Genomic DNA, 20,744 nt, shown 5'->3' with positions numbered 1-20,744 from the left:
ACGTTCATTCCCGCCGACGCCCAGGCGCCCGCCTCGCTCCCGTCAGGCTGCCCCGGCGCTGAGGGACCGGCCACCCGCCGGAATTCCCGCTCTTTTCCCCCAGCGCAGGCGCGGCCCCTCACGGGGCACCCTGCGGGCGGAGCCGGCGCTGTCCGCGGCTCCGGGCTCGGCAGCTGCCGGGGGACGCGGGGCCCGGCCGGGCTGAGGGGGAGCCCCGCCTTTGCCCCCCCCACCCCCCCCTCGCCAAGCGCTCGGCCCTTCCCACTCGCCGTACGCGCCCGCGCGGGGCTGTCGCTAACATGGCGGCCAAGGTGAGTCCCGCCTTGCGTGAGGGAGGGCGCTGCGGCTGCCTCGGCCTGGGCTCCCCCTCCCGCTCACGGACACCCGCGGCCTCAGGGGGAGCCGGGGACACCCCGTAGGGCTCCTCGGGAGCCCCCACAGCAGCGCTGCCCGCCGGCCCCGCGCGGCCTGCCCGTACCCTCAGCGCCCGTCGGAGCCGGGCCGGGCACCCCGCGCCCCGCCGGCTGAGGAGGGGGAAGGAGCCCCTTCTGCCCGCGGGTCACCCGCGGGACCGGCTGGGGGGCGCTGAGCTCGGGAGGAGCCCCGGGAGAGCGCGGGGTGCTCACGGCGGGAAGAGGATGGGCCCGCCGGGCCGAGCGGGGCGTTGGGGTGGTGCTGGCCCAGCCCTCGCTGGTCACCCTGCACAGCCCTTCCCAGTGGTGAACTGGGGCTGGTTCCAGCACGGCTCTGCTCCAGCCTGGGGGGGGGTTAGAAAACCGGAGGGGTGGGGACATCCCTTCAGCCTGTAACCGGGGGTTCAGATGAAGGAAGAGTAGGAAAATAACCGGTCTCTTGCTTTCTCCGGTGCAGAACTTGAGGTAGAGAGAGCTGGTTTGAGAGGGTGGTTAAATTGTACGGCAGGGAATAAAAGTAGTGTTTCTCTTCTGGCTGTTCTCCGTCTGCTTACAACTTCTGAAACACCTTCCCCTCCTTACTCGAGAGATGAAATATCAAGATACTAATTTGGTAGTAAAGTGTGGTGTTCTACATCACTAAAATGCGGATGTTAAAATCATACAGTTACAAACTAACAGGGTCATGAGTATCTAAAATGTCTTTAATTGTAGAGATAATACAGTGTCTTTAAACGGAACCATGTGCCTTTCAAGAGCTAGGCTTTCTCTCAAACATTTAGACAGGTTTTGCAGTTTTCATAGTCACATTGGTGAATAGGTTGCTCTCACATATATCCTCATATTTACTTTGGCAAAGCATTTAAAATGTGTATGTGTCTGCAAAGAAAAAGATTATGCAAATGAGGACAGCCAAGGGAATGAAAATGAAGTGTTTTTACCTTAGTTTGTGATCAGACAAGTACCTGAAAAAAGAAACTGTATTTGGCTTCACTGTATGCCTGGGTGATCTTGAAGTAATACAGTTTAGTACATAAATTGGAATGATTCAGTACCTTTAGTGAAGTGATGTCACTTTTAAGTGTGTTCTTTATTATTTACTATGAAAAATTAATAGAGTTTTATTCTTTCTTAAGTTTTCACTCTCCGTGGGTTACCATCTGGCAAACAAAGATTAAAAACAAATCTGTGGAGTATCAGTAAGTTGAGTTGAAGTGGAATGATGCTTTGTTTCACTTGTGTGTGGGTTTTTTTGCAGTTGTCATTAGAGATTTATAAACACATATCCAGATTAAAATCCAGGATTTGGCCTGCAAACTTCTGACAATTTTCATGTTTTATGTAACTTCTGGGAAAAATAAAAGAATCCAAGACAGTTTTCTGTTCTACCTCAAGGCATCTAAATGGTAGCAGAAAACCATAAACTTGTGCTTCTTACTCCTGGAGTAACAGCTCTCCACTGAAAATACGACATCCAGTAGCTGCTAAAATTTTAATCTTATTTTATTCTGGCTAGTAGATTCTGATTTTATGATAGAGAAGGTACATGTATTTTTATATATATACATGCATCAGGTTTTTGCATATACTCCTTTGATTACCTGTTTTGATTTTGAGGCTTGTTCCTACCTTCAGGGCAAGTTTCCTTATTTGTGCTCCAATTCTTGAAGCAAGGATACAGAATTTGCAGAGTTTCAGTGAGAAACAATACTTAATGTCTTGGAGATTAGCATAAATTAAATATATGGCTTTATTATGCTTTAGTTTGTATTCTGCATCTTTTTTATTGAAGACAGTGAATTCTTTTTAGTGATGTAGTTTTAAATTTTTTTTTATAGAATCTGTATTTTTGATCTTTGATAAGATTCTAACACTTTGAAGTAGATTGTTTGAAATGCAAACACTTAAAGCCAAAACTATCCCAAGTACATTTGACAGTTTTATTACTATATTTTGATTAGTTTAGCTCTACTATTAAAAGGCATATCTGTAACAATTTTCTGCTAGAGAGCATATAATAAATTTCTTCAGCAAATAGTTGCTCTTCAGTCTTCTCATCAAAAATAATGCCATGTCTGTTAGGCTGCACTGTTTAGTGCTTTGAAATAACCAGTGTGCTTTTTATGTCAGGGGGAAAAACCAACTTGCTGGTGGTACGTGTTGCAGCGTGATGGCAGTGTCAGGAGCGTGGCACTGGTATTACTGGAAATCTTCTGACTCTTGCCATTGACCTTCCCCCCTGCCTCCATCCAGAGCATTAAGGCTGGTTGTTTCTAATATCTGCAATTCTGGTGATGTTTAGATCTATGTTCATACTGAATTAATCTCCAGAAGATGTCATCTGGGCTCGTGGCTTTTATAACTGCTGGTATTTAGATCTGCTGCCATTAGGGACTGGGTGATTTTCTTTTGTTAGTCTCATAGGGCTTAGGTCAGAGCATTAATTCATATAAAAGCAGAACTAGTAGTAAAATGGAGAGCAGATGTTGAACTGTTTCAAGTTAAAAAAAAAAAAAAAATAAATATTTCCTGAATTTATTAAAGAGAACATTGGTTTGAATCAGTTACTGACTGACATTCTGGAGCCATTCTACTGGCTGACCATGTAATTCCAGGATTTTTTACAGCTTGAGCTTCTTGAAGGTGTTTTTCTCTGTACTTCTTTCCGAGGCTTTGATATAACTACATGATCCTGGCATTTCTTAGTTCTCAATAACTTCTTTTAAAAGATTTCACGGGTAAAATATCTGTTAATTGCTTTAGCTAAACAATAGCTGATTTTCCTTGTTTAATACATATCCTTTGAAGTAATTTTAATAAAATAATAAGAAGAAACAACTTAGCTAATTGAGGTATTTTTAATATACCTAGTCATTAGGAAAAGGAATAGGATGGACAGCTCAAAGTAGTGAAGCCTCTTTTATGTAGTCAAGGTGACGTTGCTTTTCTTTCACCTCAGTTGTTTGTGATTTCAATAGAAAAGAGTGAAACCTTGGAATAATTGTGCCAGTGTAAATGTTAGGTAGTACAGCTGTTCGCTTGGATTTTTAAACATTTATGCATCTGTCTTCAGGCATCCAAAAGGGAAGCAACTACTGTCAGTCAGAAATTGGACTACTTTCATCATTCCTGGTACAGCTTTCTCTTTTACATTTAGCACAATGAACTTGTTGTGAATTTCTAGAACAAATTAATGAAATTTGTTAAGTGAAGGATATAACTTTTTCATGGTTTCTCACTTCTAAATTTTATTTTTCTTCTAGTATCTACTGAATATTGGGATGTTGTCTTGGTAGCATCGTGTACTGAAACAGGCAATCTGAATAATTTTAAACCATTTCCTTTAATGATGCTTTAAAAATACAGACTCTTCGTTGAGGGTGGGTGTCCCTTTATCAGTAATCTTCTGTAGCTCAGACTAGCATTTTGCTCTAAGCAACATTACCAGAAAGACAGTTACTGTGTTAATTGGTTCATATTTTGATTATTGCCATCCTCTCTCACCTATTTTCTGTATCCCGGGGCTGTTCAGTGCTGGGAGAGCTGCTCTCCTGTGCTGGGCACAGTGGAGTCGACAGAGCTTCCTGGTGACTTTTTCTGCTGAAGTGGTCACGTTAGGCACCAAAAGGAAAAATGACAAGTACTCCTCAGTATAGCAGTCGTAACATGAGTTGTACTAAGTGTGTTAAATCATTGATGTTTAACGTTAATTAACATTATACGTTAAACCTTTTGTCAACATGTGGCTAACTGAACTTTTTTCACAATGCTGGTCAACATACATGTATCAGCATGGCTGTATTTTCATATATGTAGGACTTTTCTCTCTAGATTTCTGGAAGAGCTGTCACCATCATCTTTCCTTCTGACCGTGTCCACGCTTGCCAGCATAGCTAGGTCAACATGGGAAAGACACAGTTTTTTAGTAACATGATTTTTGGTATTCCCACCCTCACCCCCCCAATCCAGACCTGTTGTTGGCTTAACTTGCAAAGTGTCTGCTCCCACGGCCGAGGAAATGGGCAGTGGCTATCACAAGTCCTGCCTCTGAGTGGCTGCCGCGCCTGCCAGCCTCTGTGGGAGGAGGAGCTCGCTCAGCCTCTGCCTTCATCCTGTCCCCGTCTCCCCTGGCTGCCACCCCCGATGCAGCAAGAGTTGGATCTCCAGCTTCTGTCTGGTGGCTGTTCAGTGCCCCCAGGCCTCTTATACTTCATCTGCAAAGGTGAAGTATTTTGTGGTGTCACTAGTGTAAATTAAGAGAATAGTACATGCTAGTCAACATGGTTGCATTTGCAGTAGTGGCTTTGCCAGCTGAGATTTGCTAGCCTGGCTGTGCTGGAGTTGTGGGGGATTTTGACACTTCCAGCTGATGTAGCTGTTAAAAAATTTCATAACATCAACCTGGCCTGAAGAGTAAAAGTGGTGGGGTTCTGTCTGCCCCTGGCAGGCTTTTAGGGTGGTGCTGTAATTATGCTGACAAGAAGGGTTTATGCTTCAGGGAGAGGGAAGGGGCACGCTGGCTCTGTGTTAAGAGCAGGAATACTATATATTAATAAAGACCATCAGTGTAGAGAAACCTTAAGTAACCCTTCCTCCCCTTAGCCCCTGTGCCAGAAAATGCAGCTGAAGAATAATTTTTAGCTGTATCCTACAGCTTTCAGCTCTGACATTGTCTGCTTGCCCCTTCTTTCCTAACAGTCCTCATCATTGCAGCGTCCTTTGTCTCCTCCACTCTCCCACAGCTTTGTGTTTCACCGTGATTGTATGATTCTGAAGTTTTGCTATGGTGATCGCACAATTACTTTAGAAGTGGTGGTGTTTTGCTGTCTTGAGTAGTTTAATCTGCACGTGATTGACATCTGATGAACCTGAGCTAATTCAGGATGGTGCTTTTGCGTTTCTTCGTGTTCATTGTGTTTTCATCATTATAACTAAATGCTGTGGAGTAAACCCCACTCCTTTGACAGGGTATTTCCAGCTGAAAGCTGGGATAACAATGAGGATATAGTAGAGTTTCATACTAGGAATTTAAGGTATTTCCCAAAATCAGGGTGGTTTTTTTCCCTGCTTTTCTATTTTCCTGGCAGTCTACCACCATCAGCTCTAGGCAGATCATGGGAACGTTTTTCATACTTGTTTTCACATTTTTCAAGTTTCAGAAATGCTTCAGGTAGAGAACAGAACAGAAAAGTCTTTACTGATGTATAAGAAACTGTAATCTATCGAAGTGGCAGATGCTTCAACATATTGTGGCAAGTTTTTAAAAATATGGTATGCCAGTGTAGTTAATGCCAGCTCTGGCTGTCATCTTAAGGCAGTCATTTAAAAAATATTCATGTGAAGCTGTATTTGAGTTTAAGCTTTGTGTAATATACGATGTTTCTTCCCACATTAATGTTCTAAGTAGACATCAAACACTCACGACCAAACCTATATTTCTGTAATTTACATTGTAACATACGTGATTCAAAAGGTTAAGCAGGTGGTTCTTAATTCCAGTTATTGCTGTGTATTTTCATTTGTTGTCGACACGCAGTTATTCCAAACAGACGGTAGTTGAACTGTTCTCTGAATTGGAAAGGAGATGACATTTTGTGTGACATCTTGGAGAATTCCTGTAGATAAAGTTGAGGTGCTTTTTGCAGAAACAAGAGTCATTCATTGACTTGGAGTACCTGTATGTTGAATAGATTAGAACTTCAGGGATGATGGAAGCATCAACATGGCTTTGAACGCAAAATTCTTCCTGGTATTTTAGACATAACTGTTGTTGTCAGTGATCTCTAGCTTTTTCTTTACCATTGTAATTTGAAAAAATCTTTGTAGAAGTGGTTTCTAAAAGGCACACTGTTTTAAAAAGGTTTTAAAAGTGACTTGTTTAATCCCATATTTGATCAAGCACAAGACAATAGTAAAATCCAGACTTTGCTGGGGTGAATTTGTTATTTCTGTATTAAGACTCCCTTTTTTCATCTGTCTGTCGCAGGTGGCAAAGCTGGCAGCTGTTTCTTCTGGTCTGCCATTTGCATGTATTACTGTATATGCGGCAACAGAACAGGAATCAAAAAGTCAGCTGGTGAAGCCAAATCAGGTAGGAATCTTACTGTTTGTCAGTCTTTAAAATAATAGTAGAAGAACCTGCAGAATACCATCTCTTTCCATTGAATTATGTTACTCAGTAAATAAAATACATAGCTAAGTAGGATGTGATAATAACAATTACCTCCTGAATAACTGACCACTATAGCACAAATAGAACATGAAGTGTTACAATAGTAAGTTTTATCTCATTTTCATTACTACGTTATTTTCAGACTGAAGCTGGAAAAGGTAAGAGTATAATACTGATATTAATCGTCTTTTTCTGTTGTACAATTGCTAGTAATACATGCGTGCATCTTCCAACTATTCTTGCTCATGCTTTCTCTGAATAAAAGCTATTTTTATCAGTCAGTAATTCTACTTCTTAGAACCTATACAATAGTTGGAGTTTTCTGAAGAATTAACCTGTAGCCACACTTGTGTAAAGTAACTTTGTAAATATAAAAGAGCATAATTTGATACAGAGGTTTTGTTTGCGGTAATGGGAACACTAAGGATTTGCAGTCTTCAAAACACCCTTCAGCGTAAACACTAATCAGTATACAAAACTCTGCCCCTGTGGTACTGTTATGCTTTTCTTTCCAGCTTCCAATTTACTGTCCACCACCTCTGAAATTGAAATACATTGAAGAACAGCCTGGTTACTTGCAGAAGCAATTTTCTTCAGTAAGACAGACAACGGGCCGCTATATTGGATGGTGCAAGGTAAGAAATACCTGCATCCAAAGTTTCCTACAATTCCTGACAGCACTTGACTGAGACATTGAAAAACCGGCATACTTCACCCTGAAGATTTTTGCAGTTCCTTGTATTAGCATACACCTACTATTTAAGAGGCAAAAATGAACCCTTCTCTCATTTTTCTCTACCATGCTTGTAACAGGGAACCTGTGCGTTCTCCCTGTTTTCCAAATCAAAAGGCAGTGAGATCAGAGAGGTCTGTTTCAGTCAATGCTAAACTAGACCTCAGCCAACCCACAGTGTCAGGTTCAGAAATCTCTCTTGGTTAACCTCTTCAGCAGCAAGAGTCACGTAGGTAAATTCTTGCTAGCAGAACTTGATAGCATTTAGGAGTCTGAAATTCCATGGAGGGAGATTGAGATGCATCCAAAGGATGGGTTAAAAGACCTGATTTAGGTACTTTAGGAAAGGCAAACTGAGTGCATCCAGTACAACTGTTAAAGCAGGCTAGTACTAACTAGTCATCAAAAATACCTCCCCACTCTGTTATTGAATATTCTAGACATAGATGAAAATGTGATGCCTGTCACAATTCTCTTAACTGCTGGTAAACCACAACTTTTTACCCTGGCTGTTGTTGGTATAAGAAATTTTATGCTGTTGTTTTTCTCTTACAAACAAAATAGATGCTATTATTTGAAAAAGGCAAGGAAATCAAAATGTCTTCCTGTATTTTCTTTAAATTTTGATTCCATTGGTCTGTGAAAAATTTGTCAGTGAGTGCATAACTGAAATAATTTAGGTATAAATCTGTATCCAACTTTTCCATGCCCTTGGTCATCAAGTGATTCAGAAATTGACTAGCAGTGACCTCTGGTGGTACAAATTCTGTGTTACTGCAGACAAATTATTTCAGTGAAATAACTCATGATAATCTTTTTCATTAATCTCCTAAAAAATGTGTATCTACTCAATTTGATTAGCAATCTGAGGACAATGATACTAATAATAGGCTAGTAGAAGGGTTTTTTTCTGCATAAAGAAAAACTTGTAATTAAATAAATTGAGCAATTTGAAGGCAGTGGTGCAAACTAGTTGAGCACACGTCTTGGATCAAGTCAGTGTTGCTTGTCTTCAGCAAAACTGAGCACCGTTTTTACAAACTAGAAGACAAAGTCAGTTTTAATGGGTAAGTCTCTCTAGGGAAGAGGAGATTGTATTTTATAATTGAATTTTCTTATGTTATACAGTTGGCATCCAGATGTTTTGCTACCCTACAGTTTTGTTCCCGAGATGTCGATTTTGAAAGTGATCTTGCTATATTAAAGAGATTTTTTGAAATTAAATATGGATGGAAGTTTTAAAAATATAAATATGGTAGTCAAAAAGGGTATAGATCTCAGCACAGCCTCTGTAGAAGTTCACTGATCTGTTTTTTTTAAGTTACATAATATTTCTTTGTCTCATTGTGCTGAGCTGTATGTATCAACTGAGTAGTTTTGTACTGAAAACATCTACTTTTACAAAGATTATACATTTATTTGGTTTTTTTTAGGATGCTTTTGTCTTTGTTAAAAATGGAATAATGGATTCAATTCAATTTGGAAAAGGTAGGCACGTCACATATTTTTGAACTGAGCATTTTCTGTTGTTTCCCCTTGCCACTTAGAAGGGTGGTTGAAACAGCAAATTCTGGTTACAGGGGAGAGGAGAGGGAAAGGGTGGAAGGGAGGGTACTGGAAAACTTTCTGCAAGTGTGAGGGGAAAAAACTGGGACCACTGTTAATTCAGTATGGGTTTTCCTATCTTTCCTCAAGTGTGAGGAATGACCAGTTAAATAGTATTTCTTGTTCCTTTGGTCTTAGTTTTGTTCTTAAAATCACAGTATCATGGAATCATTGAAGTTGGAACGTCTATAGGTCCATAGAGCTTTCTGTAGAGGCACCTCTATAGATAGTCTAGTCCAGTCACCTGCTTAAAGCAGGGCCAAAGCAGGTTGCTTATGTCTCTGTCTAGTCGGGTCTTGAATGTCTCCAGGGATGGAAATTCTGCAACCTCCCTTAATTATAAAAAAGGCTTCTTAATTCCAGCACAAGTTACAGGCAGTATTTGCATTTAAGTTCAATATCAGAAACTATAGATAGAAGTTATTTTCCATAAAAATAGTATATTTGGAGATTCCGAAATATGTATTGTCTTGTTTAATCTATATTAACTCAAAGTAAAATCAAAACTTAAAACTCTGCTTTCCTTTTCCTCTATTAAGGAGTAACATTTTACCAGACATAAAAAAGTATCTAAGGGGAAATATTGTTAGCTTTGCTGCTGTATTTTGAGGACAGACTGCAGACTGTGCACCTGGAAAAGAAGGCATCTTCATTCATTAACAAAAAAATCCAGTCTTGGACAGTTTTCAGTTTGGGATATTTATAATTTTACTTCCATCTTTATTTCTTAAGTGGGAAATAATACAAAAGGATTAATATTGAATTGCTATGCTGCTTCTTTTTTTTTTTTTTTTTTTAATTTTAAGATGCTTATGTTTACCTGAAGAATCCACCACCAGAATTTCTTCCCAAAGTTGGCGTAATTACAGTATCAGGCCTAGCTGGCATAGTGCTGGCAAGAAAAGGTAGGGTGTTTTGCTTATTTTCGTTATTGGTGTGTTGAATATGTAGTAATTTTAATGGTCAAAAGATTTTTCTGAAACATAGACAAAAACCTGTGTAACTAGTATTACAAAAAAATCCTTCCTGATAAATTGAAGGGATATTATTAAATAATTCTTTTAGAAGATGGCTAAGACCACACAGAGCAGGATTATATAGTCGTTTTTAATGGTGGAATCAACAGGAATTCAGAGTAGGACACTTGTTTTGAGTCTGTTCATTATTGGTTTTCAAAACCTGTGTATATGGGCGGAAATTGGAGACAAATGAACAGCTAAGGTTACTGAATATAGCAAAAACTAAGGGAATTTAGAGGAAAGAAGCTAAAGAGTGGCATCTGGCAAACGGGTACAAGAGAATACACAGCGGAAGGCATGGTTTCGGCAGCTTTGAAGCCAAAAGGGTAATTTAATAGATACAGCCACCTCTCTTTTCAAGAGAAATATTAGAGGACTAATACTTAACCTGCCAGGAAATATTGTTTACAAAATGTTAATCTGCAGTACCTGAGTATGTGTCTATCTGAATATTTCACAAAGTAAACAAGTTAATCAGAATATTGGCATATTAGTAAAAGCAGTTATCTTGTATCCCTGTTACTTTTTGGTGGACAGATTAAAAAAAAAAAAAAAGACTTGGGCTTGAGAATCTGTCATCAGGGCTCCTTGTCAACAAACAGGAACCTGGGCCTGGCCCAGCTGTTCTTGCGTTTGAACAAAGAGGCCCCAGTTTCCAGGCTCCTGGCTGCTCCAGGGGCTGCAATCTGTGTCCTCCAGAGAGTGTGTGTGTGGAGCTGGTGAAGAACCACAGCAGCCCCTGAATGACACAGACGTTCTTCTTATTTTTCACAACACTGGAAAATCTAATTTGGGACTATTTCTGTTCAGAATATCAGTATCTCCTGCAAATGTAACTGCCCTAAACTATAATTACACCCTGTATTCTCTTCTCCAGCCCTTATGGGGATAAGTTTGATGTAAGCAATGGTTAAACAGTTGCTTTTAACTGATATAACTGCTTAGCTTTACATTTCATTAGTGAATAATTATTTGAAATATTTGGCTTTATACAGATTCTAGATTTAAGAAAATTGCTTATCCATTGGGACTTACTGCTTTAGGAATTTCTGTTTGTTACCCAGCTCAGTCAGTGGTGATTGCCAAGGTAAGTTTACTTGTATTTGAATATTGAATTAACAGTGAATTTAGTCATAGCAATCCCATTTCACTTGAATGAAACATCATGGGACTAGGAGTCAGAATTCACATGCATCTTCATTAAAACATATAATGCATCACAGGTGTGATGAAATAACTGAATATAAAAATGCAGCCTCTCAACTTCTAATCTTCATTTCTCAAGTAAATGAAGATTATTTTATCTTGTTGAAATAAAAGTAAATAAAAAATAAAGCCTTATTAAACTTGATAGATAGGCAATTTGAGATACTGTACAATTGCATTTCCTGTTAGAATTCCTTGTTTTCCCATTACTGTCATCTTGCCGTTTTCTGCCTGATTAGAACATGTCTTAGCTGTTCATTTAGAAAAGCAGAAGTATACTTAATATTTTGTATGCAAGAATTATTTTCACATAGTACTTTTCTACATACAAAGTGAATTGAAAAGCAGGATATAAAGTCTATATATCTCTTTCTCCTCTATAGTTTTCCAGTGTTTCCCTATTTAGAAAAGCACATGCTACTTCATAAGGATTCTTCGTAGTTCCTTGATGAACTTTGTATTTATAGTTTCAAAACAGCACTTCTGTGTTAAATTTATGAGATTTATTAGTTGAACAATTAGAAATTGATTAGTTTAGCTAGTTGTGTCTGGTTCTAGGACTTGCCAATTTTTTAGTTAAATGATCAGATTTGACAGAAAACTTTGTGCTGACATTGCCAAAACACTGCTTGCTGATCAGATTTTATTTTCATTTTGAGTAGGGGGATATAGCCTGTGAATGCTGCCTGTGGATTTCTAGTACCAATGTAAACGTTATTTAAGATTTGCTTGATGTAAGAGAAATGTGCACTAGATCTTGAAAAGTAGATGATAAAAATGTCTTAGTACGAGGTCAAGCATGTTCTCATGCAAATATGCATTTCATTTGAATGGTCTGTGTATCTCAGTATTTTTAAAGCTGTTGTTAAAATACATTTTTTCTAAAAAAATAGGTAACAGGGAAAAAGTTATTTTCTGCAAGCCATCAAACCTATGAAGCTGTGCGATCATTATGGGCAAAAAAGGAAGATGTTGCTAAGGTAGGCTTTCCTGTAACCCATAAATTCAAAGGGAGAAAAAAAGTAAATTAGAAGGTCATGTACTATTCTGCTGACACTGTTTAAGATTACTAATTGCATTAAGTGAGGCACTAAGCCCCCTCTGATATTTTTGTAACTTCAGTGTTTAATTGATGTCATATTTATTACCTTTCAGACCAATAGATACTGAGATCCCCTATGTAGTCCCACAATACATGCAAGATGCACAAGAGAAGACTGAGTTTCTCTTCTAACTCATTTTTAATCTTGACAAAAATAATCCATTCTGATTCAAGCTTTGGTCCTGAGCAGACCACTGAATTTAAGATAGACACACAGAATTACAGTAGGTATGACTAGCTTGTTCTTATGTAGGAAACCCTTATATTTAACCCTTCCAGGTAGTCTGTTTTAATTACCCTGTGATATGAATTGTCCATGTCTGGTTTTTTTTTCCTTGTCTGTCCTCACTGCAGCCATAGTGACTAAATGGTCAGTAACCTCTTTATATTGACCTGTTACGTATACAAAATTGATCACAGTTTTTGACATTATCTTCTCCCTAGTATAACCTTTTCTTATAGAGCAGACTTTCTAACTCGTATATAATTCTTATTCTCCTCTGAGCTTTCTCTAGTTTCTCTCTTATTTTTCTGTTTTTAAGGGGTTTTTGTGTGTGGTTTGTGGTGTTTGTTTTTTTTAAGTGAAGTGGTCAAAATAGGACATAATAAACCAGGTGAGGCCTCGCCAGCACTAAGTAAAGGGAAATATTAACCTCATGGAAATTACATACAGAATTTGGGTTAGTACATCCCAGAATTAAACATTTTTTTTCTACAACCTGAAAGGGTTTTTCTTCAACGGAAATTCATAAACCCTTGACAAAAGTAGTACTCCCCTAAGTAACATTTCAGCTTTGCACAGTGATGGGGTTTTTTTGCCTTTTTTTAAAAAAAGACAGTTTCTCAGTTATATTAACATTTAGAAGTATTTTGCTTTAAATTTATGGTGTTCATTTGTATGCAGTCATCACCTTTTATTTCCACTGAGGAGCACAAATGGAATTCTGAGCTTTGAAAATGAGATTCAGATAAATGTCATTAAACTGATAGCGAAACAAGAATTGATGCGGCATTTATATAACAACTTTATTTTTTCCCTGAGTGAAGCCTGTTCCCAAAACAATATATTATTTTTCATTACTAGGGTGTTACCATGATTTATCTTTCCATCTTCTGTTAACTAAGGGTAGTAAGTGTCCTGTAAAAACTAAATGCAATTTCAGTTTTGTGTAAGACTAGGTTCCTCGTCTGCAGATGAACAGTGACCTCCTTGTGAAGTACTTGGAGGGTCTCGGGTAAAAGCACAGTATCAGACTTAAGTATATGCTCATGACAAAGTAAATTTCCTTACATGTGAATTTGAAGTTATTCTATCTGAACTGTGGGGTTCTTTCATGCATTTTATTTTTTCCAGCTGTGTCCCTTGCATGCAGCTGACTTTAACATTACTATCTGAGTATCATTGTATGATGTCATATCTGAAAATAATTTCATAAAAAATAAGCTTTCAAGTCTGAAATAATGTATTAAGCATATACCCATGTGCATTTTTTTATTAATGTTTGGTTCACAGGTGCAGCAAGAGTCAAAATCAGTTACAGAAGAAGATAAGAAAAAGAAAGAAATTTCTAGTACAAAACCTGAGTCTGCTATTGAGTCAAGATCATTTAACAGAACAGAATCTTCTCCAGTAGAGTCTTGGAGTAATAAAGACCCAATGCCTTCATCAGGTGAATTAAACATTTCAAGTGTAATCTCAGGGCAACTTGCAAATCCAATTACTTGACTTAATTTTGTAGTTACCCTTGCTTTAAAATGGAGGAGTCTGTCATAGCATGTTATTCTTGAGAACGTGTTGTACACACTGTCATTTAGTATATGCTTCAGAGCCTCAGGGAGGTGATCATTTTCTCATTGTGGACCCTGTTACAATATCAGAATTCTTTATATATGTGTTGTCCTCTCTCAGATGTTTTCTTTCATTCCGTGTGGTGTGGACCATTGCCCGTATTGTTAGCAATGAGATGATACCATCAAGTACTTCTGTTAAAGACCTACTTTAAATTATCCTTCTGTTGTCAGAATACCATAAGTGTAATTTAAAGGATTACTGCTGGATTTTTGTGAAAACAGCTAATTTGAATTACTGTTCATTTCTCTGTCTGGGTTCTATATCTCCAGATATTGGTAAAAGAGGAATGCATAATTGACAAAATGGAGCATTGGATTTTATTTTGCTAGGTTTTTTGCAGTGGTGTTCTTTGTTCATCTTAAGTTGTTGAGATAATCAACTAGATCATGTAACAGCATATTTATCGTACAAATATTTTGATAGGCTAGTTACTAAGAGAAATAGTGGAATTACCTATTAAAGGAGAACTAAATTTGTTTTAAACACTGTTAACCTTTTGTAGGGGCAATTTCTGAATTTTACTCGTCACTTAAACTTGCTTCTTTTTATTGTGTTCTGTACCAGAACATTTTTTTTTTCTTCTGGAAGGCAAGCAGAATATATTTGGATGGAGTTTTTAATTATTTTTCTTTTATTTTCACTATAATATACACTCACATCTTTCTTTGCTTTGCACCTGTAGTTTTTTCTGATTTAGTTTGTGGAATGCTTTGATCTGCTTTTACATTTGCTTCAGGCCAGACTGTCTTTAATGGTTTTATGGATATAGATATCTTCTGTCTTTGCTTTCATGGATGGAATTAGTTCATGTCCCTAATACAGCCAAAAATGTCCATGCCCTGAATTAATCTGTGGAGTCAGAGACTTTATTTTCACTAGTCTAAATGGGGCAAAGCTTTTAGGAGAACATAACAGCCTTTGTTAAACCAGCTGATGTAGCTGGAGAAGCAGCAGAGGCACAGTCCTAGAAAACCTGCCTTTACATTCTCTTAGATCCTCTGGAATTACAGTATCATTAAATATGTCAGTCTTCATGCATTCTCATGCAGGATGAGTGTGAGGGCTCAGTGTTTTAGTAAACTTAGTTCATTGCTTTTGGAAGTCACGAAGTGAAACTAGGTAAGAGTGTTTGTCTTCATCTGGAATTCTTCCATCTGGCAGCAGCTTCAGGGAAGATACTGATTCAGTTGGTTTTGGGACACAGCTGTGCTCCTGGGAGCAGTGGGCGAAGAAAGACTGGAGATCTTTTTCCATGTCCCAAACTTTCCCTTCCTTTCCATGTGTAGGGCAAAGCATCACTATTTCTTCTCTCACCCTGCTGTGTTCAGGAAGTAGTATTAAGCTGTAAAGAGTAGGAGGAAGACCTGCTCTTCATCTACTGCTCTGTGCTCATAACTACAACATGCCTTCATTGTCCTGTATCACTTACACAGTTTTAACTAGAACATACATATTTTGATCTTTTGTAAGTGTTTGGTAAATACAGTAATTCTCAAAATGTGTCAATAAGATTTTTTTAATATGGCTCAAAAATATAGATATATTTTTAATATATATTTTTTTAAAATTAATTTCTTTAATATCTCTAACAGGAACAGTGAAGACACCAAAATTTAAGCCTGATCCAAAACTTGTGGACCATGGTCAGTCCAGCCCGGAAGATGTGGATATGTACAGTACTAGAAGCTAAGACAAATCTGCTTACAAATCTTTGCAAAGTTTCACAGATAAGGGGGAGGGAAGAAGGGAAGGAGTAACTCTTACAATGCATACTCTGTGAGGCATAATTTCATCAGATATTTTCTTACATCCCAATTTGTATTATTGACTTAGGTGATTCTGTCTAGTGACTATTTTGTTTCTCGCTACTTACAAGCAGTGAGAATTCGCTCATTGTCAGTGTCATTAGCGAGACACTGAGAAAATGAGATTTGTCAGTGTCTTCTCACAATGAGGTTTCTCTGTGCCAAGCTTGTTAATAAATGTCACTTCACAAAGGATATTTGAAAATGTACATGTATCTCTATACTTAGGCTCAGCTGTTCATTGATCTGAAAGAAGAATGTGATGGTGGGGTTTGCAGAGGCTGCTTTGTCTTTTTTCTTTCAGCTCTGGAATGAAGTGCTACTTCTTATTGGTCTGAGTACCCTTAAAAAGTCAGTTGTTCTACAAATAGCATTAACTTTAATGTTTGTATAAACAAGGCACTTTTTTTTCATTGCGAAGTCATGTGTTGTTGTTTGCCTCTTTCACAAAGGTGAATGGAAATGAGTTCTTGTCCTGCATGCTGCTTGTATATTTAAATGTCACTTAAGTTGGGAGGAAACACACAACTAATTTCTAAAACATCCTTTATAGACTATGCATTAGTTCTCACCTTCTTCTAATACTGTGAAGAACTGTATGCAAATTGCTTAATCCATGAAACTGATACTGTTTGAATTTATCTAGAATGCATTAGCAATGTTTAGGAAATTGGAAACCTTCTGTAATTTTGAGGTTTAAAGCGCTGACAAGTAATAGGCAGAAGTAATAGGGAGCCAACTTTTTTTTCCAGAAGTTTGTATGCAATCCGCATTGATCGTGGTAAGATTTTTGTGAAATTCTGTCTTTTTCCATAAGAATGAAATTAGAAATAGATTAAGTTTCCTAGGATGAAACTTTCAAACACCACTTTTATCATTGTGTATATCACTCTACTTCTGTTCATCCTCCATTTCTCTTCAAAACACTCTTACAAGGGTTGGAGTAGATCTGGTGGTCTTCCTTGAACAAAGTACAACTCATTATCAGTACACAGTGGTGATCAGCCTGCTGCCTAGAGGTGATCTCATCTGTATCTGCTGTGGCACTCCCCTAACACATAAACTGCAAAAGGACGCTGCTGGTAGATTGTCCTCAATGTGTTGAATTCTGTTATATTTCAATTAATGAAAAAATGTGCTTTGTTGTAAAGTTGAGGAGGGGAAGCAGGAACAAACTATACAAACAGATAGTTTGGTTGGAAGACTTAGACCTGAAAAGAAATGCTGCTTCATATGAGTGCATTCTCAGCACTGAAGGGCTATTTGCTCCTCTTTTCGATAAGAAGAGATTTCACAACCTGATTCCTTAATCTAAAGGCTGCTAATGCAAAGGCAAATGACTAGTGAAATACAGGCAAACAGAATTCCTGGTGTCACTGTGGGACTAGCAGAAGTTGTGAGGGGATAGTGCACAATGGAGTGTGCACAGGGCACAAATGGTGAATGAGCAAAAGAGTAAGTAAGGCTTTTATGATGGTTCAGAAACAGATAAGTATTGATATTTTGGAATCCAAATTTCAGGCAGAGTGTTGGACTTTGTTATACAGAGTCCAACGAAAAGGTCAAGTAAGTCAGTAAAGTGTGAAGTTTAAAGAAGAAGAGTTCTGTTAAACTTGCTTGAGACAGCTGACTTAGAATTTAATGTGTTTTATTTCTTTAATCATCTCTTAAGGCCCAGGAAACTGTCAAAATTCAGGCAGCAATCAGAGGATATTAAATCAATCTTCACAGAGCTCCTGGACAAGACACATTTAGTGTTCCATCACAGAGAGAGGAGTAGAAAAATTAGATGGCTGGGCTTCATATACTATTTCCAGGGAAACAGATGAAGACATAAGGCAGGAAGTGAAAATGGTGAAGAAATGATCATTTTCAAGTGCAAGACTGGATGGCAGACATTGTGTTATTATCTGTCTCCCTTTGATCAGATTCTGGATAAAAAACATAAAGGAAAAGCCATCTGCTCTACTCCTAGATTCTATTTAAATTCTAAGTTAGGTCCTTTGAGTGATACGCTACCACAGCAAGTCAACAAGAAAGGTAAGATGATGCAGGTTTGCATGGATTTTGTAGGGGTTTACCATGGTGATGTTTTTTGGTACGTAGTGGAAAAACTATGCACAGGAATTAGTCTTCTGGGAGCAGGGAGAGAAGCTGCCTTGGATAGCTGTTAAGGGACAAGCATGTCTGTGCTTCCCAGGCAATAGCAGGCCTGAAAATGTACCTGCAGTGCCAAAAGCTAGTTGGGTCCTTACCATACTTTAAGGGCATTACCACTCAAATCTCATGACAGAACTGAAAGTCTCTGGTCTGCAGATCACTGGTGGTTGGGCAGTCAAGAATTAGATGTTTCATGCAAACAGTTTGTGTTTCAACTCTTGACCTTACAAGAAGTTCATGCTGGTAATGGACAGGATGCACAAAGCTGTCCTTAGGCTGTATTTCAGCCTCAGATTCCTCCTTAGGGCAAAATTGTAATAGAACTATACCTCAGAGTTAAATCATCATTCCGAAGTCTTAGATATGTTTTATGGGACATAACTTAAAATTACTGCTCCCACCCACTTTGATGAATGAACAGTATGAGGAATGCAGCTCTAGAGCTCATAAAATGCTATCCCTGTGCTGTGTCATTTCTTCTTGGTGGACAAGAGGAGTGAGCCAGCACAGGTTTATTCCAGTACAAGGTTTGCCTCTTACTGCCACTTCTTAGTTTAGTTTTTGTGTCAGTGGAGATTTCTCTTTCATTCTTCTCTACAAGACAGGGTAATCTTTCACTTGTTTGTTTTCAGTCAACAGTTCTTGTTTAATATCCCCACACAGTTGAAAAGCTGGGACTAAAATTAGAGGCTTCTGTTTTGGCACTGAAACAGATACAGCTAAAGACGACTGTTTCCCTGACTGCAGCCAAAGAAAACGAGACAAAAAAAGTATGAAAAGTTTTGTCACCTGTCTGGGTGTGTTCTCTGCTTTCAGAAAGACCATAATCAATCTCTCAGTTGGTATTTGTCTGCCCTAGAGCATAGATTTATTAGTAGTGGGAAGGAATTTTTTAGTAAAAACCTGGAATATGATATAATAGTTCTTTGTGAACATAAACTTCTATTAGTCAGTCAGTGTCTTGTCCACCCATGTGAGATACACGATAAGAGAAATTTCTAGAGGTACCAAAAAAGATGGAGGTTATTATAGAGAAATTTGGAATGTATTTGCTGAAATGAAGGCACCCAAATCAGATTACTGATCTGCTCTCATACAAATACTGGAATGGTGACTGTGAATCTTTACTGCTCAGCTGCCATTTTGTGAAGTGTTTCTTTGTCAAATCTAAAAAGGTGCTTGCCCTCTTCAGTTCAGACATCTGAACCTCCACGGTTTAGATCATACTCTACAGATGGCTTGTTCCAGATAACTACAAGGAACTGTAGCCACATCTCTGTATTAATAATTTATAGTAAAGGTGCTATGCAATGGCTTTAAAAAAGCAAATTCAGATCTACATTGTGCTGTGTTTGTGAGTCCTCATTTTAAATATATGTGCCTGACTTGATCTCTTTAAGATTTCAGATCTAGTACGCAAAGCTGTTAAACAATGAAAAATTAACACAACTACACAGGAAAAGTTGCATTGCAAGGCATGGTTTTATTAATTCATAATGAAACCTTTGAAATGCCTCTCAAATGTATCATTAATAGTCACTTAAAGTTTCTTTCATAATGCAATAATACAGTAACATAATAAAAGTAAGAATGTATTCTGTAATTTTTATATGATGTAAGTTATATATTTGTGAAAAATCCACTGTCTTAAGGAACTGGGTCACATGATGATATTTTATAATATAGAAATAATTTTAATTTAATGCATGTTTTTTATTTATGATTGATTGTATTCAATATAGAGAGATTTGGAACTTGTTGATATTAATTTTTTATTTACATAAAACTGATTGTGATACTTTATTTTGTCATATTGTTGTGAAGCACCTGAAAATAAAGGGTGATAAGATACTTTCTAAAAATTAAGTTTAACTTCTGTATGTTGTCTCATCTGTAGGGCAAATTGTCAATTCCTTTTCTCTAAAGTACAATTTAAAAGTTAATTGGTAAACATGACTAAGTTACACCTGTTTCACTAATGTTGGGGAAGAAACTTCACCACTAAAGTGCTGAAACATACACTGCTGGAAGAAATCACCAAAGTAACACGCAGGACTTATTAATGCTCAGCAGTCAGTTGTTCATGCATCTTAAATTTTGAGAAGTCATTCCATTTTCTTTTCTTGGTAGTTTCTTCTAAAGAATGTTGTAGCTCAGAACTTGGAAAAAAAGGCGGCTTTTAACTGTGCTGGAAGAATGACAGATACTGTTAAAAGAATGAGGCAGATAGCAAATATATTTACTTCAGTGTGGCTCCATGATAATCTTCCAGGTAACGTAATTTCTAATCCAAGGGCTGTAAATAATGTAATACATAGTGTAACCTACAGTGTAACTACTTCAAAGAAGAAAAACTCTGTGATGTGGCTATTTTAATGGCAGATTATCATGATTCTTGAATAACTTGGGAAATATTGTGAAGATTTTTTTTTATGCAACAGTATAGTTATCTTGTAGTAAAAGTTTGGAGTATTTCTGAATCACATTCAAATACGGAAACTGTATTTTAAATCTAAAAAGAGTGTGGTGTCCGACAAAGCCTATACATTTTTAAAAGGAGCATTAGTATGTACTGGATTGTGTGTAGTTTTTATTTTAAATTACAGGGATTCTAAGAAGCGAAGCTCAGATATGTGCTGATGGTAAACTACAGTCAAGAAAGACTGTAATTGAAACC

General features: G+C 37.9%; 1 protein-coding gene across 1 annotated transcript; it reads left to right on the top strand.

The window, feature by feature from the left end:
- Nucleotides 1-251: 251 nt before the first annotated feature.
- Nucleotides 252-19,939, top strand: APOOL (apolipoprotein O like). The gene is made up of 9 exons (XM_074834805.1): nucleotides 252-311; nucleotides 6,400-6,504; nucleotides 7,101-7,220; nucleotides 8,752-8,806; nucleotides 9,730-9,828; nucleotides 10,938-11,029; nucleotides 12,042-12,128; nucleotides 13,764-13,920; nucleotides 15,695-19,939. Exons 1-9 carry the CDS (start codon nucleotides 300-302, stop codon nucleotides 15,790-15,792), a joined length of 825 nt encoding a protein of 274 aa, XP_074690906.1. The 5' UTR covers nucleotides 252-299; the 3' UTR covers nucleotides 15,793-19,939.
- Nucleotides 19,940-20,744: the final 805 nt, after the last annotated feature.

Source organism: Strix aluco, chromosome 10 (genome assembly GCF_031877795.1).
Source record: "Strix aluco isolate bStrAlu1 chromosome 10, bStrAlu1.hap1, whole genome shotgun sequence".
Taxonomy (NCBI): domain Eukaryota; kingdom Metazoa; phylum Chordata; class Aves; order Strigiformes; family Strigidae; genus Strix; species Strix aluco.
This window is presented reverse-complemented; position numbering and strand designations above follow the sequence as displayed.